This window comes from Rosa rugosa, chromosome 6 (assembly GCF_958449725.1).
Source record: "Rosa rugosa chromosome 6, drRosRugo1.1, whole genome shotgun sequence".
NCBI classification, from domain to species: Eukaryota; Viridiplantae; Streptophyta; class Magnoliopsida; order Rosales; family Rosaceae; genus Rosa; species Rosa rugosa.
The window spans coordinates 3,658,382-3,683,203 of record NC_084825.1 but is presented as its reverse complement, the minus strand read 5'-3'; the positions used below and the strand labels follow the sequence as shown (position 1 = coordinate 3,683,203).

At 37.4% G+C, this 24,822-nt stretch overlaps 4 protein-coding genes across 5 annotated transcripts; 2 read left to right on the top strand and 2 right to left on the bottom strand.

Annotated features, from left to right (window-relative positions):
* The first annotated feature begins 107 nt into the window (after positions 1-107).
* LOC133713687 (putative disease resistance protein RGA3) lies at positions 108-2,784 on the top strand. Its single transcript, XM_062139725.1, has 2 exons — positions 108-437; positions 1,271-2,784. Exon 2 carries the CDS (start codon positions 1,917-1,919, stop codon positions 2,634-2,636), a length of 720 nt encoding a protein of 239 aa, XP_061995709.1. The 5' UTR covers positions 108-437; positions 1,271-1,916; the 3' UTR covers positions 2,637-2,784.
* Positions 2,785-2,922: 138 nt separating this feature from the next.
* On the top strand, positions 2,923-6,416 carry LOC133716082 (oxysterol-binding protein-related protein 2B-like). Its single transcript, XM_062142826.1, has 5 exons — positions 2,923-2,965; positions 5,209-5,284; positions 5,334-5,520; positions 5,656-5,796; positions 5,993-6,416. The coding sequence occupies exons 1-5, from the start codon at positions 2,923-2,925 to the stop codon at positions 6,017-6,019; spliced, it is 474 nt and encodes a 157-aa protein (XP_061998810.1). The 3' UTR covers positions 6,020-6,416.
* Positions 6,417-13,477: 7,061 nt separating this feature from the next.
* LOC133716081 (uncharacterized) lies at positions 13,478-15,402 on the bottom strand. Its single transcript, XM_062142825.1, has 2 exons — positions 14,776-15,402; positions 13,478-14,695 (listed from the first exon to the last, which is right to left on the bottom strand). Exons 1-2 carry the CDS (start codon positions 15,400-15,402, stop codon positions 13,478-13,480), a joined length of 1,845 nt encoding a protein of 614 aa, XP_061998809.1.
* A 4,326-nt stretch (positions 15,403-19,728) lies between these two features.
* On the bottom strand, positions 19,729-23,475 carry LOC133715304 (protein RETICULATA-RELATED 4, chloroplastic-like). 2 transcript variants are annotated; one of them, XR_009849022.1, is made up of 10 exons: positions 22,784-23,475; positions 22,573-22,641; positions 22,110-22,241; positions 21,978-22,031; positions 21,855-21,899; positions 21,314-21,453; positions 21,008-21,133; positions 20,833-20,910; positions 20,261-20,362; positions 19,729-20,132 (listed from the first exon to the last, which is right to left on the bottom strand). XR_009849022.1 is itself a non-coding variant. In XM_062141748.1 (9 exons), exons 1-8 carry the CDS (start codon positions 23,312-23,314, stop codon positions 20,874-20,876), a joined length of 1,134 nt encoding a protein of 377 aa, XP_061997732.1. In that variant the 5' UTR covers positions 23,315-23,474; the 3' UTR covers positions 19,729-20,132; positions 20,833-20,873. The 2 variants fall into 2 exon arrangements, 1 of the variants encoding a protein (XP_061997732.1); XM_062141748.1 differs by lacking the exon at positions 20,261-20,362 and having other exon boundaries at positions 22,784-23,474.
* Positions 23,476-24,822: the final 1,347 nt, after the last annotated feature.

Below are 24,822 nucleotides of genomic sequence, written 5' to 3'. Positions count from 1 at the left end.
TGGAAAGACAAACATGCAGAGCCTGAAGCCAGAAAAATAAATAAATAAATGACAACAGAAACAAAGAGCTGGAAAGAAACCATCAGGAGTGTGAAACCTGACAAAAAACAATAAATACAAGATAGGAGGGTGTGATATGAAACCTGAAAAACAAACATGCAGAAACTAGCAGTCGGAAAGTAAAAAACGAGAGTGTGAAACCTGTCCAGAAATTAAATAGAGAGCTGGAAAGGAAGAGAGAATTAAGAAAGAAAACAATGGGGAGCTGTCACTATTAAACCCTCTGTTTCAGCAATTCTCCTCTTGTACAAGAGAACCGTCCTGTGCTGCTTGTGCTTTTGGCAAAAGAAAAACTTGGTCTCCATTCATCATCATACTGTGAATCAGATCTGCAACTAGGCAAGTCCGGCCGTGTCATCTGAAGAATTAACTTTCATGTAAGTGCATGCATGCTTTTATTCTCATCTTATGAATTGACAGGATCAATCAATCCCTTTCAATCAGACTATATATCTTGTCAATCAACATCTGAGTTAACTTCCGTTTTCTGTATTCCTTGAACTTGGGTTCGATCAGGAACGAGTCCATCATCTGATTTAGCTTCCATGTATGTTGCACAGCTTCTTGCAAATATATCAATGGGAATAGATGAATGGATTCATTTCTTTCTGTTTAGATTGGTCTATGTAACAGTAATACGCATCAAATCAGAGTCAGAATAGCTTTGCAGAGCTCTACTAGCTAGTAGCGCATGCATTACTTGAGGCCTGAGCTCCTGTAATGCATAATCAAGCTTAATATTCACAAAGAAACACCTAATTACTAATCCTTTAATTGCTGATTTCTCTTCTCTTAATTTGTGGTAGCAGATCTGGCTAGATCTTTAATTGTATTTCTAGATACTTTTACAAATAAAAAATAGCACATTAAAAAAACTACAGTATAAAGATGTTAAAAGTTTCAAAAATAAACTTGTGTAGTCAGTAGTTCAGAAATGCACCCAAATGAAGTAGAAAAGTAATTGCCCTGCCACCCCGCTTGTGCAGCATTGATGCTTTCCCGCAGTCTTCAACTTTTATATAATATATGAGCAAATTAAAACTTTCATATAGATGAGATTTATCATTTATCAGACATTTATGAGAAACAAAATCAGATCATCTATCTGCTCATTTTATCATATTAATTTGTTACAAGTTTTTGCATTGATGAATGAGAATAGTGTATCTCATTCTTTGTCTGTACTTAATGAGTGATTTATTTGGTGCAGATCTCGAAGGAAAAATTCTTTTCACAATCTTGATAGCTTAGTTCCTTTTTACGGAAGGAAAAAAGGAAGTTATGGCACTCGGAAAGATCTTTCTTTCGACATTCCTTGAAGTGCTGCTCGGTAGGATGGCCTCTGAAGAGAACCAGCAATACTTCAGCCGCATACTTGGCATTGACAAAGAGATGCAGAAGTTGAAAGTAATGTTGTCCTCAGTTCAAGCGGTGCTGAATGATGCAGAGGAGAAGCAATTATTGAACCTTGCGGTGAAAGTGTGGCTGGATGATCTCAGAGACCTAGCTTATGATGTGGAAGACATATTGGATGATTTTACAACTGAGATGTTACGACTTCAGATAGAAAAAGAATATGAGGCAACCACAATAAGTAAGGTATGGAGACCATTTTCCAAAGTTCAATTCAACTTTGATCGATTGCAAGTGATATCTAAAAGAAAAGACCAGCTTCGTTTAAATGAGATTGGGACATCATCTGCCAAGGCACAGCAAATACCACCCAGTTCATGTCAACTCGATGGACCTGTGATTGGAAGGGAGAAGGACAAGATGAAGATTGTTGAATTTCTGTCAAAAGAAGAGCCTTGCAGTACCATCAATTATCAAGTAGTTGCAATTGTTGCCTTGTTGGTATGGCTGGAGTCGGAAGGACCACACTGGCAGGACATGTATTCAATGATAATGCAGAGGAAATATTTGACTTAAACCTATGGGTGTCTGTATCCGATGACTTCGACCTTGTAAGAGTGACAAAGGCAATTCTTGAATCAGTCACAACTAATACTGTGACGGAATTCAAAGAGTTCAACAAGGTTCAGGAAAATCTGAGCAAGGAACTAGCAGGTAAAAAGTTTTTAATTGTTCTGGATGATGTTTGGAATACATATGGCTACGGTCTATGGACAAAATTGCAGTCCCCACTTCGTGTTGGAGCACCAGGAAGTAAGATACTTGTGACAACGCGTGATGAAGACGTAGCAAAAATGATGGGAGCCACTGAAGTTCATAATTTGAATGGTATATCAAATGATGATTGCTGGAAAGTTTTTGAGCAGCATGGACCCTTGAATCTTCACAATGACGTGCCAACAGTTTCTGAGTCACTCAAGGAGAAAATTATTGCAAAGTGCAATGGATTACCTTTGGCAGCGAGGGCTTTGGGTGGTCTTCTATGTTGTAAAGAAAGATATGAATGGGAAGAGATACTCGGCAACAAAATGTGGAGTCTATCAGACGAGAGTGGCATTCTCCCAGTGTGGGTCAGGGCTACAAGAGATTGGGACATTGTTGCATCTACAAGGGGCACTGCGCCTCTCAATACTGGAGAATGTGCTTTGTGTTGCAGATGCTAATAGTGCCAACTTAAAAGGCAAGGAGAGGCTTGAAGCCTTGTTACTAGAATGGTCTGATTCTAGTGGCTCAGCAGAAATTGCATCAGATGTGCTTGACAAGTTACAACCCCATAGGAAGCTCAAAGAACTAACAATCTGCGGTTATGATGGATTGAATTTTTCACCGTGGATTGGAAGTCTTTTATTCTCTAATATGGTGCTTGCAAAGTTAGAAGGTTGTTATAATTGTGATTTATTGCCACCATTTAGACAATTGCCTTGTCTCAAAGAACTTCATATACAAGTAATGGATTCAGGGAAAACTGTTGAACCTGAGTTTTATGGAGAAGGTAACTTGTGAAAATATTGGGATGAAACTAAAAAGCCTAGAGGGGGGTAAATAGGCTTTCCCTATAGAAACCACAACTTTTCCTTAATTCAAAAAACTCCAGCAAGAAACGTTAAAGGATTAAAACACAGGTATGAATCCCTGAATATAGCAGTATAGATAAAGTGCATAAAAGAAAGGTAAACACAATCACACAGCGATCAAGAGACACCAGAATTGTTTGCGCAGTAAAAACCTCAAAATGAGGAAAACAACTGCGGGGCCTTAACTCTCTAAAGCCCTAGTGAAAACCAATTCACTTAATGGAAAGATACGAGTTCTCTTACAAACAACCAATAGCACTGACCTCGGCTATACTTACTAGACACATTCTAGAAGGCTGTATGATCACATCTTCGTAAATCTTCTCCACTGATGAACTGCTCTCACTGGTAGGATTGATAGGCACTGACCTCGACCTTCAATCTTCTTTGCACATCAACAACTCCAACTGACCTCGAGAGCACTTTGATGTGAAGAATGTAATGAATGATGGATGTGTTTGACTCAATGATCTACTTAAGCATGGAACAACACTATGCCAAAAAAGCTATCAGACAACAGAGTTCAGACGACAGAATGGTCATTTTCTGTCGTTTGAGTGTTTCAGACTAAACTCAGACGACACATAAATTAAATGTGTTGTCTGAATATAATGAAAAACCATGCTTGTTTCATTTTGAAGATATGGTCAGATTCAGACGACACTTAAATGTCGTCTGAAAAGATGAAAATTTTCTTAGCAGAAAGTTTAGATTTCCCTCCAACAAAATTAAGTATTTTCCCTCCCAAATGCCCAAACCCTATCGGTAACTAGTCAATGGAAAACTATTCAGACAACAGAGCCAAGAAATTCTGTTGTTTGAATAAAGTGAGGTTGACTTCTTTTTATTTTAAGTCTCTTTTGACATAACCAAAACCTAGCTTCGTGTTTTTCATTCCCACAAACATTACCTCTGTCTAAAACTCTCTTAGCAACCAGAAACTCGAAGCTCACAGCATCTGGAGGAAAACTTAGCCATCTATACCTCTCAAAAATCGGCCATCTCTCAAATCTAAGAATCCTTACCCAAAACTAATCTCTCCCAGGGTTCTAAAAATCGGCCTAAGGCGGCCGCCTAGGCGCTAGGCGCATCAGTTCCGTTCCGATTTCCCCTTAGTCGAGCGAGCTGGGCGCTGGGGATAAAGTCGGCCTGGGTTTTGGGCGCTTTTTTTTTTTTTCTCTTAACCAAAACGCGAAGAGAGGTGAGAGAACCCTATTTTCTGGGTTGAAAATCAAAACGTGAAAGGCTCCGTCGCTCTCTCTTCTGGGTTTTGTCGCTCCGTCGCTCTCTCTCTCTTTTCTGCACACTCCGTCGGCCAGTCGCTCTCTCTCTATCCGACAGGCTCTTTCTCGATCAGTCGATTGACTCGATTCTCAGTCCCTCTCCGGCCAGCTCTTTAGCTCTCCAGCTCGCAGGTAAACTCGATTCTCAGTCTTTCTGGGTTTTACTCTTAATCGAATTTCTAGGTTTTAGTCTCACAATCTCACAATTTCTGGGTTCACACTTTTCAGGGCTTTCTGGGTTTGATTTTGGGTTGGATTTCTGGGTTCAAGGCTTCAAGCTCGGTGATTCTTCAACCTCGAAGCTTGGTGATTCTTCATTCTTCAAGCTCGATTTCTGGGTTCAAGTGGTGATTCTTCAAGCTCGATTTCTGGGTTTTGGATTCGGTGTTTCTGCAAGCTCGGTGAGTCTTGTTAAGTTGCTGGGCATTGAGTGATTTCACTGATTTGAGTCATAATTGAAGTGATTCTAGCATTCTGCAAGCTCGGTGAATGTTATAAACTTAATTGAATTGTAGTTGTGTATCTCATAGTCAAGTTTTGGATTTTGGACTGTGGTGTTTCTGATTCATGATTGTTGGAGCTGTTTTGGACTTTGCTTACTGCATTGTTTTGAGATGATGATATTTGGCCTCTGTATCTATTTTGGATGGGAATTGAATTAGTTGATTAATTGAATTGCATCTGTTTTGGCCTCTGTGAATGGGAATTGAATCAATTGATTCATCTATGTAGTTGGTTTTGAACTTTTGATGGGCTTTGAATTGAATCAATCGATTACTCTTGTTGGTTTTCTAATCCATATATCCACTTAGTCATTAATTCTTCTTCCTTGCTTCTACGTTGTGAGTCCTGAAATAGTTTTCGCGTTGTAATTGTAGGAAACAAAGGAAATACAGTTTTGGAGAAGGAAAACCTAGAAGCGAGGGATTTAGCCGCAAGGGAGGTAAGGGTGATGTGCTTCATTATGTTTCCTATACTTGTACTTTAGAAATCCTTAATTTAGCAATGGAATTGAGGAAGAGGTCAGTCACCACCCAACACTCATTGCTTGCCACTGTGAAGGTAGAGGGTGGAAGTTCTGGGCTGACAGCAATCTCCGGTCAAAATTTTGGGGGCGATCAATTCAGCTTGACCCTGTTGGAGTTCTAAGCGTGGAGTTTGATGATGGTGAAATTTTCCAGTGGAGCAAGGTGGGATTACTGTGTGATTATGTTTCCCTTTATACTGACTCCTCATTCGAATTTTTGGTTTATCTTTTGTATTTGTTTATTTATTTTCTTTATATATGTTCCAGTCATGCTAAATATTTTCATGCCATTTGATAGGTCACAACAAATATATATAATCTCATTCTCGGTAAACTTTATTGTGACCACCATGGTACAATGCACATACGGGGTAATCGTGAGTATTCATGCAAACTGAAGTTCAAAGAGCAATCCATTCTTGACCGAAATCCTCACCAGGTTAGTGGTTAATTTTTATTTATAAACCTGTTCTGACATCTGTAGTTTCTATGCCAAGGCATAGAAAATGTTGACACAAGCTCACTACTTTATTCGTCTGATGACTCTGAGAAACTCACACATCTGTTGGTCTATATTGTGCGCCATTCTTCATGATAATTATTGGATTAATTGCACGTATATATTATCCACATAGGTCCATGGATTTGTTGAAGATCTCTAATTGTTTCTTATAGCTTTGTCTGATCCTGGGTATTTGATCACGGATTAAGGAGAAGCTCCCACCCACGGATTCCAGACTCAGGCCAGACCAGCGGCACCTGGAGAATGGAGAATATGAAAAGGCGAATGCGGAGAAGCAACGGTTGGAAAGAAGGCAAAGAATGGTACGTATGGTATCTTTGATATCTCTGGGATACACACACACACACCAACCTAAATGCGAGCTTCATAGGCTGATTCTTCATTTGTTTATTTATTTTATTTGGCGTGGAAGGTACAATGTGTTTTTTTTTTTTCCATCAGCAAATTAATCGATGCATCCATTGATTTTGGATAGAAAAATGTTTAATAAGTACTTTTAGTGTATCATATGTTGCATGAAATACCAGTATTAAGGAGATGGCTTATGATCAGTTAACATATATCATAAGTTTCTGCTTGAGAAGTGAGTGACTCTACATCTGAAATTTAGTTGATACACCAGGATTATGTGCTTAGTGCATATGGTTTTGACAATGAATGATTTAAGATTGATAAGATATATAGCCCTGTAAAAGGATGTTTAATATCAAAGTTGAAAGCTGAAAAATATTCTTTCTTTATTTAATGAGGTTTCCTTTTGGGGTTTGGGTCAGTGGCAATACAGGCAACTACTTGAAATAATCTGGAGCTGTATTTCTTTTTCTTGTTTCAATTGATGAGTTGAAGCTGATGGAATTCCTTTATTTTCACTTAACGCAGGGATGTATTTCAGTGCTCGGTGCTGATAAGCTTCTGGCGGGTTCGTCATGCATGGCATAAAAACTTGGTAAAGAAATGTTTGGACGATGAGATGCGAGCTACAATATCGAGAAGGCTTCATCAGGCAGTAGATGACATATGTCAACGACGAGGAACAGATGGTTTGTTTGTGGATTTCATGGAAGATTTTGTTGATGCATCAGATTTTGTGGATTACTTTAAGGCAACCTGAAATTATATGGAACTCAAATCAATCTTACTTGCTGTTTAACTCTCTCTACAACATTAAAATCTGATCTTAATTAACTTGGTGTTTTTAGTTATGCTTATTCTATATATATTTTTTATTTTTTCAGGTACTGCAGATTTAGAATTTGGGAGGTTTTGGTGTGAAACTAGGAACATTGCGAGAAGATGGTTCATGGTTGTTCTTTATATTTGAGAAGTGCAAAAGTTTTTCCATGTAAATGTTGTTCATTGCTTTTTGATGCCTGTTTTGGTCCTTATTTATAGTTTACACATTTTTGTTAAATTGTACTTGGTTTGCTCTGTGGTGTGTTTTCAGGTTTGGTGTTTGATGTTCTTCATTTAATTTTTTTCCATTGTTTCTTGCTTTCAAGTCAAACTAATTTTCTTTGTTCTAGGTGATTAAAGCTTTGTTATTTTCATTTATTTTGTGCTGCTATATCTTTGTGTTCTCTGTGTTTAATTGTCTGGCTTTCTTTGTTTGGTTTTTCTTGTTCTGGGGAGCAGTGAGGTGTGTAGAGAGTAAAGCTATAGAATGGTGTGAGTTTCGATTTGGGTGCTAGAAGAAGAAGAAGAAAGAGATGAATGAAGGAGAATGGGAGTAAGGGTAAGTAATTGCTCCGTAAAGTTTGTTCTGTTTCCTTCTGACACTTTAGTGTTAGAAATTGGGTGTTTTTGGTTCTACGATGCCTATCAAATGTATTGTATTAATCCTCTATTTTCTTTTGTACTTGGAACTGATGTGAACTGTTTTGGGATTAGTTTTGGATATTATACTTGTTAGAAGTGTTCTTCAATTTATTTTAGCCTTTAAATTAGGTTGGTGTGACAGTTCTTGAGTTCGGTAATTAAGTGATTAAGGGAATGTTTGTTTCTTTTCCCTCAATTCTTACGGGGTTTAGATTTTATTGCAAAAAGCTTAGTGTTGTGATTATATTTGTAAGGTCAGAGGACTTTTGAGTCTTATGTTGGCTCTTTATTGATTTGATGTTGGTGGAAAAGTTGAATTCCAATTGGTTGTGACTTCAAGTTAGAACTGATGGTGTTTAGTTGTTGTTACTATGATTTATTAGCCATGTAAATCTTGTAAAACTATTTTGGGTTTTCTAGTTAACTTCTACTCTATAGTTATGATACTGCACTTTTACTGCAGTTGATAGAGCTGAGTAGTGTGTTTGAGTCATGACTTCCCTGTGGATGATTGCAAGGATATGGATTTAGTTGCTAGTCTATTAAAAAAAAATGCCATGTTGCTAGTCTAACTCACAGTTTTTGTGATATCCCTCATCCAATTTAAATATCTCTTCTTTTGTGTTTGGGTTTACATTTTCATAAGCCTTGTTAAAGGTTTATTTCTTTTACTTATTTAGTTAGGTGCTATTGTTTTACTTGGTTCGTTGGTTTTGTCTTTCAGTTTGTCAATTACTTAGATTATTAGATATTAAGTTTATTTCTCTTTTTTTGTTTGTTTTGGGGTGTGGGCTTTTATTTGAAAAGGAGAAGTTCAGTTTTTGGTGGCTAGGAAGAAGAAAGAAAAAGAAAAAAAAAAGAGAAAAAAGAAAGAAATGAAAGATGGGTCGGCAAAGTGATGAGAAAGAAGGAAATAGAGGGAGGTGGAGAAAGAAAGAGTAACAAGGGAAAGAAAGAAAGAGGAAAGTCAGAAAGAAAGAGAGGAGCAGATGGGAAAGTCGATGACAGAGAGAAGAGGAGAAAGAAAGAAAAGAAGAAAGAATAGGAAGAGGGAAGAAGAATACTTTTTTTCCGGAGGGGATTAAAAACGAGAGAGAAGGAGAGAGGAGAGTTTGTTTGAAGTTAAAAGGCAAGAACTTGGTCTTGCGTTCAGTTTCTTTTTGGTGACTGGCTTCTATTGTCTGGATTGTGTTTCTTTTCTTGATATTTGTTTACTTGGTGAGTTGATGTGGCTGTTAAGTTCCTTAACTTTTGTGTGTTTTCAACCATTTATTGATACATACTGCTAACTATTGATCTGTTTCTTTCAGGCTCCCCGGTCTAACAACACAGCCAAAGCTAAAGTAATAGCACTAAGGATGAAGGCACTGCAAATGAAAAGAGGTAAAAAAAAAAAACAGTGTCGAAACCAGCTGTTGAAGAGACTGATGCACCACCTAAATCTGCCTTCACCAAACATGATTAATAGTATGAGATATCAGTGTTTTTTGGGTTTCATTTGTTGATCATGCCAACTGTGGTGGGTTATTGAACTGATGTTTATTAAGTTTAGCTCCATTATGGATGTATGTATAGCTGCAGTAACAGATTAATCAAATATTTGTATTTTTATAAATGGATTCCATATTTGATGAATGCATTGGGTAGTTTCCAGATTTACATAATTGTGGTGCAACTAGAATACAAATATGTCATCTGGAATTAGAAGGCAACAACAAAATGAAATCCAAATATGTTGTTGGACATATCTAAGAACAACAGAAACAAGAAAAAATATGTTGTTACGTATGCACTCAAACAACAGAAAATTGTTATCTGAAATAGAAAAACCACGACAAAATGAAATTCAAATATGTTGTTGGACATATCTAAGAACAACAGAAACAAGAAACCATATGTTGTTACTTGTGCACTCAAACAACAGAAAATTGTCATCTGAAATAAAAAGCAACGACAAAATGAAATCCAAATATGTTGTTGGACATATCTAAGAACAACAGATACAAGAAAAAAAATGTTGTTACTTGTGCACTAAAACAACAGATAAATGTTATTGTAGGCTACTAAAGACCATAGATAAATGTATTATGAACTGAATGCTAATGACAGTTAACTGTTATTGGAATTTGAATAAAACAACACTAAACTGTTATTATAAGTCCATTCAGACAACAGATAGGATTTCATATCTTCTACTTCAGTGCATTCAAACCACATTTTTCTGTCTTTGGAATAAGCATTAGATCATACAAATTATAAGGAACTGTTATTTGTTTCTAGATCGCACGACATTTATCTGTCGTTTGAATTCACTAGCCTCATGTCTCGATTTCATCAGACAACAGAAGACCTAAAAAATTTCTGTCGTCTGATAAATAAGACGACAGAGGAAATCTGTCGTCTGATGCCCCAAGAGACGGCACCGTACTAGACAACAGAAATTTTTTTAATCAGACGACAGATCTCCTCTGTCGTCTGATTGATTTTTTGGCATAGTGCAAGTAGTTCATAGACTCGAATCTGAAGCACACAGTTTCTCACAAAACAAAATGAAAAATCTTGACTCAATAGATGCACCAATTCTTATTCGGCTCAAAGTCACCAAATGAATGACCATACACGTTGAATATATATCTCAGACTCCCCCTAAAACCTTGGACAATAAAGACTCCAAAACCTAATTGACTCCTAGTATGGAAGGAACAAATCATAAAAAGATATTCAACAAATAAACATGATTCTATTCTTAATAAAGACGATAAGACTTAACAGATCAAATCATATAGAGAAATATCCTTTTACGACCCAACTAATGTATACGCACAAAACGTGAAAAAGAATAAATAACATCCAACGACCTGACTTGAAAGGGATTGCAGAACAGATTGCAATCCCATCATGTAGATTGACCTTAATGAAACCTGACCTGACAGGGATTGCAGAACAGATTGCAATCCCATATGCATGTAGATTGACCTTTATGAAATGCAAATGCATATGCTCTTACCTGGAGTGCTTCAAAGAGTCAGCTGGAGCATTGTATGACCGTATATCTCTTCCAGATTACACTTGATAACTCTAGTAGACCTATGATTCTAGCTTTTGTATTAGGAATGCCAACATACATCAAACCTATACTAACAATCTCCCCCTTTGGCATTCCTATACAAAACAACCCTATACGAGTCATACTCCCCCTCAATCGTTACAGCAAATTCCAAAGGCATGATATTCTTCCTTATTCCATAAGCATGATATATCCTTCCTGAAACACTTTTAACAAACAAACCAGTGAAAAGCATGTAACATATAAAATTAGCCCAACTTCTCCCCCTTTTTGTCTAGGAATGACAAAGGGCACCAACATGATAGAATGACCATCACCTCATGCAGCGAAAGACTATGAACAATGGATGGTAAAAAAAATAACAAGGTGGAGGTCATATGGGAAACTCTGAGCTATAAACCACAAGAACCGTATGTAATACTATCGCATGAGAGAAGGATGCCATAGGAAACATGAACATGTTGATTAAGAGGCATGAAACCATACCAAAACTCCCAATTCATATATAGATGCAATCAACATTCATCCAACACTCATTTTGAATCACCCAGAAACGTGAAAAGTAACAAGTAGTACTCATACTCCCCCTTAATCGATTCATCTGGACATAATGAATAATAAAAAAAAATTGATCATGATCATGATAACACACAATGAGGTGAGAATTTTAGTCGCAGAAGTGAGAGGGAAGAAAAAGCATAGCATTTAGAGAAAGTGATTTGATGACTTCTCAAAGACAACAATGGGCCAAGCATAAGGAACACTACACAGTAATCTTGAACAACAAGCATTTAGACACAAACTGGGGCTAAAGCACCTCTTAACTTTGTGGTAAAGTGATCAGAAGTCAATATGGGGCTTCAACTTAACCTAGGATCAACCAGAATTAGAGTTCACCGACAAACACTACTTTTCGTTTCTCAAGTCCTCCTTATATCACCGTGTGGGCTCATATATTTTCTTTTGAAGCCTTCCACACCATTTTTTTTTTTTTTTGTGCTGCGACTCATGTAGCGAGCCTTATGTCAGTGGCTCCCAAACCAGTTGGTTTTAGGGCACTAAGTGTAACAAGGACACTCCAAAGGACACATCAACTCGAGTCGATTAAGAGCAACAAGATAAACCACCGGGAGACCAAGCCATTCCTGTTTCTGCCCAATCCTCATATCGTTCGTCACGACCGAGGCCTGTTTACTTTAGAAATAGCCTGGCCAAGCTCCATATTGCAATGAGTATATATATATATATATATATATATATATATATATATATATATATATATATATATATATATATATTTTATTACAGGAGCATAGAATTACTAACAACAAAAAATGCGCCGTGGGTGAAGGACTAATCCCAGATCACTTAGAACAAGATGTTACCCCCACAAAAGACTTAAGTGTGCAAGTGAATAGCAAAGTGTGGGAGAGTGAACCAGCCATAATCTTTGACTAAAACCTGAGGTAGAAAGAAGAACATATAGTGCCCTGCAACTTGGACCCATGATCGAAAAGGAGAGCAAGAATCAACGATCTCAATCTAAGATCAATTTTCCACCAAGCACTTCAGGATTGAAATCTCACATGCAATCCTAGTAGAGACAATTGCATTCTACTGAAACTAATTTTTTTTTTTTTTTTGTCTAATCTAAATGAAGGCACACAATGAACATGCAGAAGTTATAAATGCAGATGAACCTATTGAGGGAGAGTATCAGACTATCAGTCCTGAGAAGACACTCCAATAGCATTTCTAGGTGACTCAACACGAGCATTGTCTAAGGTCAATCAATTGATGTTCAGAAGGCACGAACACAAGTTCCAGAAAATTTCTCTCAATCATGTCACAAATAAAATGTTTTCTCATATCAATGTGCTTTGTGCAAGAATGTTGAACTGGATTCTTAGAGACATCATTATATCAATGAGACTCAGATTATCACACAAGATGATAAGATAGTTTACTTCCCTGGAGGATGACCATATAAATTTTGACCATTTGCTTCCTCCAAAATATCTCATTGCTCCAATTGTTCATAACCATGTAATCTATGACCTCTTCATGTCCCCTTATCTGGCATTCTTGATCTTGATTTCTATAACTCTTGTTCATCATCGATTTCTTCACAAGGTCATGAGACTGATTAATCTACAAGTTGAGTGTCATTTATCATTTGTTGGACCTGCATCACTTCAACACTCACAAACAAAACACCCATGAAGCATAGTATGGTATAGATTAGCATAGCCAAGATACACAAAACTAATTAGTTAGCAACAAAATACATCATGGCAACCAATTTCATCAAGCAAGTGACCATCAAACAAGGATAACGAAACAAGATTGTGCAGCGGATTATACACCATTGAAACATTAAAACTTCTTTGAACCAAGCTCCCCCTATGCGAATGCAATATGCAAGAAAAAGTAAAAATGAATGCAAGATGAACTAATGAACAACACTTTTTTTTTTCTTTTTTTTTTTTTTTCAAAAATAGAATGCATACAACTCATGCTAGCTAGAAAAGACTCTTTAAGAAAAACAAAACTTAAAAGACATGATGTAGTCCTGTTCAGGATTGAAGTCCTATATGCAATCCTAAAATAAATAAATAAATAAACAACAAATCACTTACTTATGCATCTACACTACATGGACACAAAAAAAAAAAAAATCGATCATGTTACCTATGCAAAAACACAGAGGGAAGTTCAATCACCTGTACGAGAAAACGTAGGGTGATGAGATTCTTTTCTTTTCCAAATTTGTTTCATCTGAGGCATACAGGACGCTGGGATTGAAACCAAGTGAGCAATCCTGCCAATTTCTCTCAAGTGTTCTTTCAACTTTGTCTGCAGAGAGAGGTTTTGATTACTCTTTCTAGGAGTCCAGACCCTTTGTGCATTTCTCCGAAGATAGTTACACTTAGGTCTGATGTGACCTGGAGTTCCACAATGGTGACAAATAGGGGTGAACTTTCTAGACAAAGAATGATATCCAAGTTGAGGAAAAACATAATTCTTTGCTAAATCTGAACGTCTATCATGCTCACTAGAACTGAACTCTCTGCCTCTTCTATCATTGACATTTTCAGGTTGAAGGAAACCTGAACTCTTCACAAATTTCAAAGATTTAGAGCTCTCACCAGAACTAAAACCTATGCCTTTTTTGTCACCTTCAGATTTTCCCATCCCAATCATTCTAGACACTTTGTCTGACCCAATTGAGAATTTAGAAAACTTTTGCTGAGACTCTTTCAACTCAAGCTCAAGGTTTAATTTTTCAGAAGCAAGTGAGCCAGCAAGAGTGGCCTGAGCATTCAAATTTTCTTCTAAAACCTTGATCTGACTAACGAAGTCAGACCTTTCAACCTCCCATTTTTTTACACAAGACTCCAATCTCTCTTCAACCTCCGTTTTCTCTCTCTTAATCAAAACAATCTCTTCACTCAATTTTTCATTTTTCTTAAGGATTTGTCTAGAGGCTTCATAAAGCTCCTTGTACTTACCATTCATCACTTCATCTGAATGCTCCTCATCGTCTGATTCATCAGATGATTCATTATGAAGAGTTGAGGTAAGTGCAATGTTCTCTTCTTCATTTTCAGAGTGAGTATCAAACTCACTATCACTCCAAGTGGACCTTAAGGCTTTACCCACACGTGAGTTGTACCTTTTGTTTCCACAATCAATCGCTAAATGACCAATCCCACCACACTCAAAACATTTAGGTTTTTCACTAAAGTTTTTCTTTTGGAGATATTTACTATTTTTGGAGTTCCTCCCATAGGAGTTGTCAGAAGCTTGACCTTGTTTTGAATTAGACTCAGAAACACTTTTTGACCCTTGACCAGAGGAGTTCCTAGACTTAAAGAATTTCTTGAACTGTTTTGTCAAGTAATCCAAATCTTCAGTGCTAGCATCTTCTTCCTTTTTGACAGAGTTAAACGCTATATTTTTCTCCTTTTTTCTGGTTTAATTCTCATCTCAAACGTTTTGAGATTGCCTACAAGTTCATCTAGAGAATATGTGTCAATATCCTGAGCTTCCTCAATGGCTGTTTGCTTGGACTGAAAGCTAGGTGGAAGAGATCTAAGGAACTTCTTAACAATACGATGTTCTTCAAATGGGTCACCTAAGCTATGACACTGACTTGTCACATTGATAAGTCTAGCATGAAAGTCATCAACTGACTCATCATTCCCCATTGTCATGTTCTCAAATTCTAGGACCAACCTCTGAAGCTTTTGTGCTCTAACTCTCTTATTGCCCTCATAAGTAACCTGGAGAAGATCCCAAGCTTTCTTAGCAGTCTCACAATGACTAATCCTAACCCTTTCCTTTTTTGATAAGGCAGTGAATAAACTATTCCTAGCCTTAAAATCATGATTACAATCACGGACCTCTTCCGTACTCCACTCTTCCTTTGGTTTAGGAATCATTTTGGCCCCCGAAGACTCAGTAGCCTTAGAATTTTCAGGTTTGGTTGGATGAACCCACCCTGTCTCAACAATCTTCCACATATTTTCATCTTGAGAGTACAAAAATGCTCTCATCATAATTTTCCATTGGGAATAATCTTCCCCATCAAACCAAGGTGGACTGTTGATTGAACCCAAGGCTCGATCTCGTTCCATCCCTCCCACGAATCTTACTAAGAAACCTTAGTAACCCGCTCTGATGCCAATTGAAAATATTGGGATGAAACTAAAAAGCCTAGAGGGGGGTAAATAGGCTTTCCCTATAGAAACCACAACTTTTCCTTAATTCAAAAAACTCCAGCAAGAAACGTTAAAGGATAAACACAGGTATGAATCCCTGAATATAGCAGTATAGATAAAGTGCATAAAAGAAAGGTAAACACAATCACACAGCGATCAAGAGACACCAGAATTGTTTGCGCAGTAAAAACCTCAAAATGAGGAAAACAACTGCGGGGCCTTAACTCTCTAAAGCCCTAGTGAAAACCAATTCACTTAATGGAAAGATACGAGTTCTCTTACAAACAACCAATAGCACTGACCTCGGCTATACTTACTAGACACATTCTAGAAGGCTGTATGATCACATCTTCGTAAATCTTCTCCACTGATGAACTGCTCTCACTGGTAGGATTGATAGGCACTGACCTCGACCTTCAATCTTCTTTGCACATCAACAACTCCAACTGACCTCGAGAGCACTTTGATGTGAAGAATGTAATGAATGATGGATGTGTTTGACTCAATGATCTACTTAAGCATGGAACAAGTAGTTCATAGACTCGAATCTGAAGCACACAGTTTCTCACAAAACAAAATGAAAAATCTTGACTCAATAGATGCACCAATTCTTATTCGGCTCAAAGTCACCAAATGAATGACCATACACGTTGAATATATATCTCAGACTCCCCCTAAAACCTTGGACAATAAAGACTCCAAAACCTAATTGACTCCTAGTATGGAAGGAACAAATCATAAAAAGATATTCAACAAATAAACATGATTCTATTCTTAATAAAGACGATAAGACTTAACAGATCAAATCATATAGAGAAATATCCTTTTACGACCCAACTAATGTATACGCACAAAACGTGAAAAAGAATAAATAACATCCAACGACCTGACTTGAAAGGGATTGCAGAACAGATTGCAATCCCATCATGTAGATTGACCTTAATGAAACCTGACCTGACAGGGATTGCAGAACAGATTGCAATCCCATATGCATGTAGATTGACCTTTATGAAATGCAAATGCATATGCTCTTACCTGGAGTGCTTCAAAGAGTCAGCTGGAGCATTGTATGACCGTATATCTCTTCCAGATTACACTTGATAACTCTAGTAGACCTATGATTCTAGCTTTTGTATTAGGAATGCCAACATACATCAAACCTATACTAACAACTTGCCTTTTCAAGCTTTGGAGACCCTTACATTTGAGGCTATGGAAAATTGGCAGGAATGGTCTCCTTGCCAACAAGATCTGGGAATTGGAGTTTTCTCTTGCCTCAAAATGCTTTCCATAAAGAATTGCTGCAAATTGGAGGGTAGGTTACCTGAGAAGCTTGATTCGTTAGTAAAGCTTGAGATATTTGGATGTGAGGCATTGGTGGTTTCAATATCAAACTATAAACAACTTCATGAATCGGACATCCGAGATTGCAGAAAGGTAGTGCATACAAGTAATGTTCACTTTGATTCACTAGCTAGAGTCCTTCCAATTTTCAAACATTTCAGAATTTAAACTCCAAACAGAGGAACTTGTGAAAGGCTTGTCCAAGGTTAAAGTATTGAGGATTAGTGGCTGTGAGGAGCTGACATGGACATTTCAGAATGAGGAGGATAGATTACTACAACACCTGATTTCTCTTCATCATTTGTATATCGAAGTTAACTCTGCCCTTGTTGAAGAGCTAGGAAAAGAAGCAGAGAAGGAGTTGCTTCCATTGCAAGTAAGTGTTTTCAAGCTTGAATATTTAGAATTAAAAAAGTGTGGAAATCTCTCGAAGGTACCAGAAGGATGGCATCACCTGATGTCTCTTCAAGAGTTATGCATATATAAATGTCCAAGTCTAGTTTCTTTCCCAGATATTGATCTGCCACCTTGTCTTAAAGTCATAGAGATTGAAGACTGCAAATCTCTATTGTACTTTGCACGATACCAGATTCCACTGATTCTAAAAATAATCCATATTCGGAGTTGTGAGAATTTGAAATCAATAATAGAGAATGAAGAGGTGGTGGTAGATGATGGTTCTTCTTCCTGGTCTTCTTCAAATAATCTTGAGTTCTTGGAAATAAGGGATTGTCCATCATTGTTGTCCTTATCATTCAAATGGCAATTACCCCCGACTCTTAAATAGCTATGGATACAATGGTGTGCACAGTTGGAGCTAATAACTGATAGGTTCCTTGATGATAACACATGTCAACTTGAAGAACTTCATATCTGGGAGTGCCCAAATCTTAAATCCTTATCGGAGGGTCTGTCCCACCTCACCAATCTTCAGTCATTCCTGATATTTTCTCTCGAGAAACTGAAGGTGGTACCCAGCATGCTGAGAGACATGATCCAAAATTATAATAATCTCAACACTCTTCAGAGATTAACAATTGATTATTGTGAAGGTTTGAATTACTTTCTAGAAGCAGCCGCAGCACAACGAGAGGGTTTTCACCCCAATCTAACATCACTTACAATTTTCAAGGGTTGTAAGGGGCTGCTGGAATGTGAAAGGTTGCACAGCCTCACCTCTCTCAGAGAGTTGTCAATCGAGGGTGGAGATTATTCAGAAATGGTGTCCTTTCCACCTGTTGAGAATGACAAGGAAATGCCGCTACTCCCCAAGTCTCTCATTCAACTCTGCATTAGTAACTTCCCAAATCTGAAGAAACTGAACAAGGGTTTTCGATTCCTCACCTCGCTTGAAGATCTTCTTATCTCAGCAAGTCCAAAGCTAGCATCCATTCCAGAGGAGGGCCTGCCTCTTTCGCTTAGGCAACTTTGGATCTCTCGTTGTCCTCTACTTGAAGGCAGGTGCAGCAAAACAGGACCATATTGGCCCAAAATTTCCCACATCCCTTGCATAAGAATTGATTGATGATTGACAAGGTGATATAAAGTGACAACAACTCACACTACCCCAGTACATCCTCTCCAGGTACCTCTAATTTCAGACAACATCCATACTAATAACAATGTTACTTGAATAATTAATGCTTTAATTAGTGAGGAATTGAGGATTGAGAATATGACTATCTTATTATACATTCTCTTATTCTATATATCTATTGCACATGCATGCACAAAAGCCATGTTTAAGCAACAGAACGGAACGGAAGTCCATTTCTTGTTTATCAAGTCATCACCTCTGTTCTTGTCATAAATCAATACCGCACTGTCAGAAATCATGATTGTCACTGTTTAGTTTGATAAAGTCAACTTAATTTCACAGCATTTTTTCATCGATAATTAGCTGAATTTGATTATAATCTACTGGTTGAACACAGACCAATTATTAGTACTCATAGTCTTCTTTTACTTTCCTGCAAAAGGTTTTCTTAACATTATTCACATCGATAATTACACTTAGCTAACACCATGGTCAATTTTAAGGAAACAAGTAGTCTAGGACATATGTTATCTTACTTTCAATCAAACTTAATAATGTAGTCTACTAATCTGCATCATTTGAATCTAAATCCTTGAGAAGGTTCATGCTCTTTTGAAACTTTCCTCGGTTATTTCTTTTTTCCCATTCGCAGTTCCTCTATAACCATACACACTGTTCATTTCAGTTGACTAAAGCTTGATTGTTGGAATACTGTACCAAAGTTTGCAATCTTATTTAAAATTTTTCTTTCCAATTTCAATGGTTTCTAATTTGTTTTTCCCCAGATTTGCAACACCATGAAGCAGAGGACACATGCATGCAATCCACAAATGCTTGACTTGAAGTATGAAACCAACCTCTGGATTAGAAGCAGCAGAGTTCAGCATTATTTAGGTACACCCCCCACCACATGGGTAGGTTGTTATTTGGTTCTGTAAAAGGTTTGAGGAATGATGCAAACGATTGATAGTTGAGTAGGTGCCAACGTAGTTGGGATGTACTGAAACAATAGTGATGCAATTCTCACCTCTAGAGACTTAATGATGTTTTTGTTTAGACAGAGATTGCGGTATGGTTCCCTTTGTTCAGAACTTTAATCATGAAGTTTTAGTTTTATTGAGGCCTTCATATATGCGCTCTCACTGTTGTAAGCTTCTCAATTATTAATGAAAGCAGCATTTCTTCTTTTGCCATATAGCAGGTGTTCCATTTATTTTTATTTATTTTTTCCTCAGCTTCCAGTATTTGTTTCATTTGTCTTTCACAGCATTGCACCTTTTTTATCTTATATTTCTTGTCATGGTAGGAATTCTAATGTTCAGTTTATTTGCTATGTCATGATATGTCAGCTGCTTGATAGATGAAAAATAAACACATCAAATATTATTTCGTCTGGTTAAAAAAATCCAAATCCGGCATGGCTGAAGATACGAAAGAGCAAGATTTTACATCATTGGTGTACAAGGGAAACAGTGCTTCAATATTGACTTGCATTGGAGAAATGAAATATAACAATAGCAGCACCCAGCAAATATATTCCAGAAAACTTGTTTCTTTATTACATATGAACTAAATGTCCCATCGCCACCATTTTGTTCCGCCACCAAGAGGTAATCGATTAGTTACTGCACTTGAACCAACTTGAGATCAAATAATTCTATTTACGCCGAGCTTGTATGCCTATCATCTACAGACACAATTTACATTCTTAGGATAAATCGCACAAAGATTCACAACAGCACACCAAGCTCCACATTGTGTTGAACTACATCAGAGAAGAAAAAGAAAAATCAGCTAATTTGCAAATGAATTCTCCAAATTTAATACTTAGAACATGATATCAGATCATGAAAATCATTTGATTCTCAAAATGTCTCCACAGTACATACCCACCTGGGGATATTAAACATCAGACTTTTCTCTTTAGTGGGTAGCATCTACCACAAGAAACTCCAGCATATCCAAACATTGTTAAACTGCCCTTTTTTCAATGCTCTACCATTTTGCAAACGAAGTTTAGTTCCTAGCATAAAAACTCTAAGAAAATACTTGGTTTGAATGCAACAGATGGTATACTTAGCGATGTTAGATTACCTTCAAATTCGAAGGGCATTCTAAAAATATTGTTAAAGCATTAAATATGATGACAAGATCAGTGAAAATGAAAACCTTAAAAAAAAAAAATCAGCTGAGACTTGAAATGCAGCTTAAAAAAGCTACAAAGTAATCAAACCAGATTAAACGTTATGATCACTCTTCAAGCAACATCCTTTCCAAAAATATCGTGCATCAATCAGTGAGTATTTGATCACATGCTGCCTTTTTCATCCTACCACTTTTGTTTAACATCAAGGAAAGCTTAGTGTGCATACCAAAAAGCACAGTTCTGCTTTCATGTTAACTATAGTGGATGAACAAAACTAAATTTATAAAATATATCCGTATCCATTCAAAAATACACTTACAGAATGATGCAGCTTATGGAGCCCTATGCTCTACTCCATATCTATTGAATTCCAATCCAGCGTGCATAATCAACCCACCTGTCCCAGAATATGGATAATTATAAAACATGCATAGCAAAACACAAAAATAGTAACAGAATCATATAATGAAATTCAAGGATAACTCAGATCTTACATCAAGGACCCCAAAAATGTGTTTCCAGTTCGAACAGCAAAGCAAATCGCACTCAGTGCAAGCTTGTGTTGGTGTAGCAAGGGTTCTAGAATACGTTGTTCGATTATTCCAGCGAGAACTTGGTACCTTTGAACAAAAGGTATATTCTTGTGTAAGTTGAGATGATGCACAAAATAAATCATTACAAATCTATGACTTGCGACTAGCATGTATCATTTATAAGAAATGACCAAGTAGTAGTGAGGTTTCCAATTAAAATAACCATGTCACTGATATACTTAAATTTGCAAACCCTAGCAGGTGTACCTTAGATTGCTAGAAACTGCCATATAGACCCCATAGGCTGCACTAGTTGATAATATGGGAACATCTTCCGCTTCACCAAGAAAGGATTTGTCCAAAGCTTTTCTTGCAGCAATCAATGCATTTGTTACGCCAGTACCAATCTGATAATAAATTTAAAGAAAGAAATCACTGCAATTAGTCATATACTCATATGATACCATGAATAAAGAATGTGACAAAAATCGGTCTTGACTAGTTCCTTTTAGCTTGCTATATCTCTAGTCCTTAAACTAGATAAGTTTTGATTATTTAGTTGCTAAGAAACAAACAAGGCAAGGAACATGTTAGCATAAGCACATTGTTTAGCAGGAAAATATAAAAAAATAAAAAAAATATTGCTCCAGTCACGTACTAAATTCCATTATTGTGTACAGCAACTGAAAATGAAATTTACTTATAACAGTTAACTTGTCATCTGTTGCAGAGATATTATAATTAAATTTAAAAAGCTAAATCAGAGGCATGAAGTTCAAAAATCAAAGTAAGTAAGGTGTTTAATTACCAGAGATGCACCAGTCCCAACCACGAATAGTTTTGCTCCATTTCTCTGAGTAAAAGATTATAATACCATAAATATCAATTCACAATCAACATGACTGCTAAAGTTCATGAGCTGAAAACGTACCAATATTGCGCCTATTCTCTGTAAGACTGAGTAAGATGTTCCAGCCAAAGCTACCTGCAGACAGGATTAACGATTCCCATGATGTTCTAATTGACACAGCAGCAACTAAGAAAGCCATAGTCGAGCACAAACCTGAAATGCATTGTCAGGACAGCCATAGAAGAACTTAGCAACACGCCCAGCACTGACAACAAGAGGTTTTCGAAGCGAAACAGTAGGAGCAGGAAGCCAGACAAGCATAAAATCAGCTATAATGGCCATCACCTAAGATAAAAACATAATATATAAAACAAAGTTAGTGGATGCCAAAATTTCTTTCTTTCAACAGAAACGCTTGGTCGCTTAATAAAGTAAATCTCTAGATGCCAGAATTGCTGCTTAGTTTAAATGAGCAAGGATAGCTTTTCTACATCTATCAGATTTTAAATGCATATCGCTGAATTGAGATACTGTTGTCGAATTTAAAGGCAGATTATCCGAGTTCAACATAGATTACATAATGCACTATATCCCCCATATTCCATCACTTAACTGAGAAACCAACTCAATTTTGAGAGAATAGTATTGCATTATCTATATGCAACGAAATCCATACCACATCCGCAAACACAAAATCCAGCTCCTTGGTAAATTTTTCTCTGCGCCGCTCCAACTCTGCAGCAGTCTGAAACATAAAGCAGCATGAAAGAGATCAAGTTCATGCTTAACATCACGAAATGAATCAAGAGGCAGTAGAATATAAATGATCACGCGGTAAAAGTAAAAAACTTGATGGTAAAAGCGTAGAAGAAGCAGAGGTTAGAGACCTTGGTGAAAATTCCAACACCGCACTCGATGCCAACTTTGGTCAAGAACAAGTCGTCGGCCAGCAACCGCTCCTTGAATCCATCAAACTGAAGCAGCCACCTGAAGACCACCGACTTCTCCAGCTCAAAGAACCTCTTCACAATCAACCCGGGCACCCGACCCGCCTCCACCGCCGCCGCCAAGTCCTTCGGCAGACTCTCCGCCGTCCTTCCCGCCTCCGCAATCGCCATCGCCGCCTCCTTTTTGTTCCTCTCTCTGTCCTCCCCTCCCTCTCCGTCACCGCCGCCATTTCCGTGATCTCCTCCTCCTCCGCCGCCGCCGGAGGAAGGTGGGCCACCGGAGGAGAAACACGCGGCGAAAGAGGAGCGGGGGAGGCGCGGTGACGTGGCGAGAGAGAGGGAGGTGGGAGGTTTGGTGAGGGTAGTGAAAGTGAAGCTTGTGGTGCGCGGGAAAGGTGAAGAAGAAGAAGAAGAGAGAGAGAGTGTGCGAGTGGTGAAAGCGGAGAAATTAGAGAAGGTGGCGACCGCCATTACTGCAAGTCCTCCGATCTCGAGTGATCGGTGTTCTTCACAGAAATGGGAGAGTGGGTGACACGCGCTTAGCTAAGCTAGTCTGTAAGTCTTCTCCGACTGGTCTTCTTCTTCTTCTTCTTCTTGGTTAAGATGAATAATAATTGAAGGGATATATATAGAAAAAAAAAAAAAGGTGGGATTTTTGAAGGCCATACATGTATATGTGTACACAGATTAGTTTAGTTCATAAAAAGTCCAAGTCTTGGGTGACTTGGGTTAAGGGGACAAAAAACAAAACTCCAAACTGGAAGTGAATGATTGAATGGAAAGTTCAAACCGAAGCGAAACTGTGAGGAAGAGAAAGAAAGCAAGTGGCTTTTGCATTGCCAGAACAAATAGGTGATGTCAGTGACTAAATCGGTGCGTGACACGCACTCTTAAAGAGTCAAGAGCCCTTCATAAAAATAACAACAATAGTCAATTTTAGGACATTTTACTTTAAGCAACTTTAATAGGATTATTTACAAGGTCAAATTTTTTTTTTTTATCAGTTAAAATAATGATTTTGAGTGTTTTAATCTCAATTCTTGAATTTAAATATGCAATGGTGGTTGAGTACACAATTTGTGATCACTTGGTGATTATGTGAACACTACTCATTATTTTTTTCCTTTTTTTTATTAAGATCATACGATTCCTCAAAGGCTTCCTAGGCCCAGAGACAACACTACTCATTACTTAGGTTGTCGTTCTAAGAGCTCGCAGGCTAATGAAGGCTAAATTGACAATACCAACGGTTTTTGGATCCTCATTTCTACCAACGTTGTTTCATGCTTCAGATTTTTGCATAGAACTATAGACTAATGTGATGAAGCTACACAAGAAGATTTTGAGCAGTCTCGTATTTTCACGACATCAATGATGGTGACACTTCATCCGACATGCTTTGCCAAATTTAGTGGGTGATTGTTGGCCTTTTTTCCAGTCACCAACAGAGGAAATGTCATATTAAAATGGTTGGAAGTCGATGTTCTTTACCTAATTCTATTAGGATTTCTTGACTACATTCGAAAAGAGCTAATTAGTTGGGATTTGATTTCTAATTCTGAAATCTCAGAGGAGGCCATGATCAATAAAAATTAAGTGGAGGGCATGGATTCAAATAGGGGTCCACCAAAGGATACACTATTCCTTCGTTTTGTTGATGGGCTTGATTTGACTTCGGTGGGCAATTAGTAGCTGGAGAGAGTTAATTAGGGTCACAGATTTTATGTTCCTTCTTCTAGGGTCATCAGCATTCATTGTATAGCATTTAACACGATAATTGCAAAAAGAGTTAAATGTTGAACAAAATTGATTAATATTAGTGAATACATATGCAGGTTATAAGTGAATCAAGGTGTATTTGTAGAAATGCAAGTCATTTAGAGTGTATTTACATGGATGCAAGTGATATAAAAGTTCTTCTTTTTTTTTTTCTTTTTTCTTTTTATAAACTAGAAGTTGATTACATTTGATCAACAGTC

What these genes read in the sequence shown, in the direction of transcription:
- LOC133715304 (XM_062141748.1), bottom strand. Translation starts at nt 23,314, where the DNA reads ATGGCGGTCGCCACCTTCTCTAATTTCTCCGCTTTCACCACTCGCACA. An exon ending in ATTTTGTGTTTGCGGATGTG is followed by an intron (nt 22,242 to 22,572) that starts GTATGGATTTCG and finishes TTTTTATCTTAG; the next exon opens with GTGATGGCCATTATAGCTGA. An exon ending in GCAGTTTCTAGCAATCTAAG is followed by an intron (nt 21,134 to 21,313) that starts GTACACCTGCTA and finishes TTTTGTTCAAAG; the next exon opens with GTACCAAGTTCTCGCTGGAA.
- LOC133716081 (XM_062142825.1), bottom strand. Translation starts at nt 15,402, where the DNA reads ATGGAACGAGATCGAGCCTTGGGTTCAATCAACAGTCCACCTTGGTTT. An exon ending in CATATTCTCTAGATGAACTT is followed by an intron (nt 14,696 to 14,775) that starts GTAGGCAATCTC and finishes TCTGTCAAAAAG; the next exon opens with GAAGAAGATGCTAGCACTGA.
- LOC133713687 (XM_062139725.1), top strand. Translation starts at nt 1,917, where the DNA reads ATGGCTGGAGTCGGAAGGACCACACTGGCAGGACATGTATTCAATGAT.
- LOC133716082 (XM_062142826.1), top strand. Translation starts at nt 2,923, where the DNA reads ATGGATTCAGGGAAAACTGTTGAACCTGAGTTTTATGGAGAAG. An exon ending in GCAAGGGAGGTAAGGGTGAT is followed by an intron (nt 5,285 to 5,333) that starts GTGCTTCATTAT and finishes TCCTTAATTTAG; the next exon opens with CAATGGAATTGAGGAAGAGG. An exon ending in TTGACCGAAATCCTCACCAG is followed by an intron (nt 5,797 to 5,992) that starts GTTAGTGGTTAA and finishes TTATCCACATAG; the next exon opens with GTCCATGGATTTGTTGAAGA.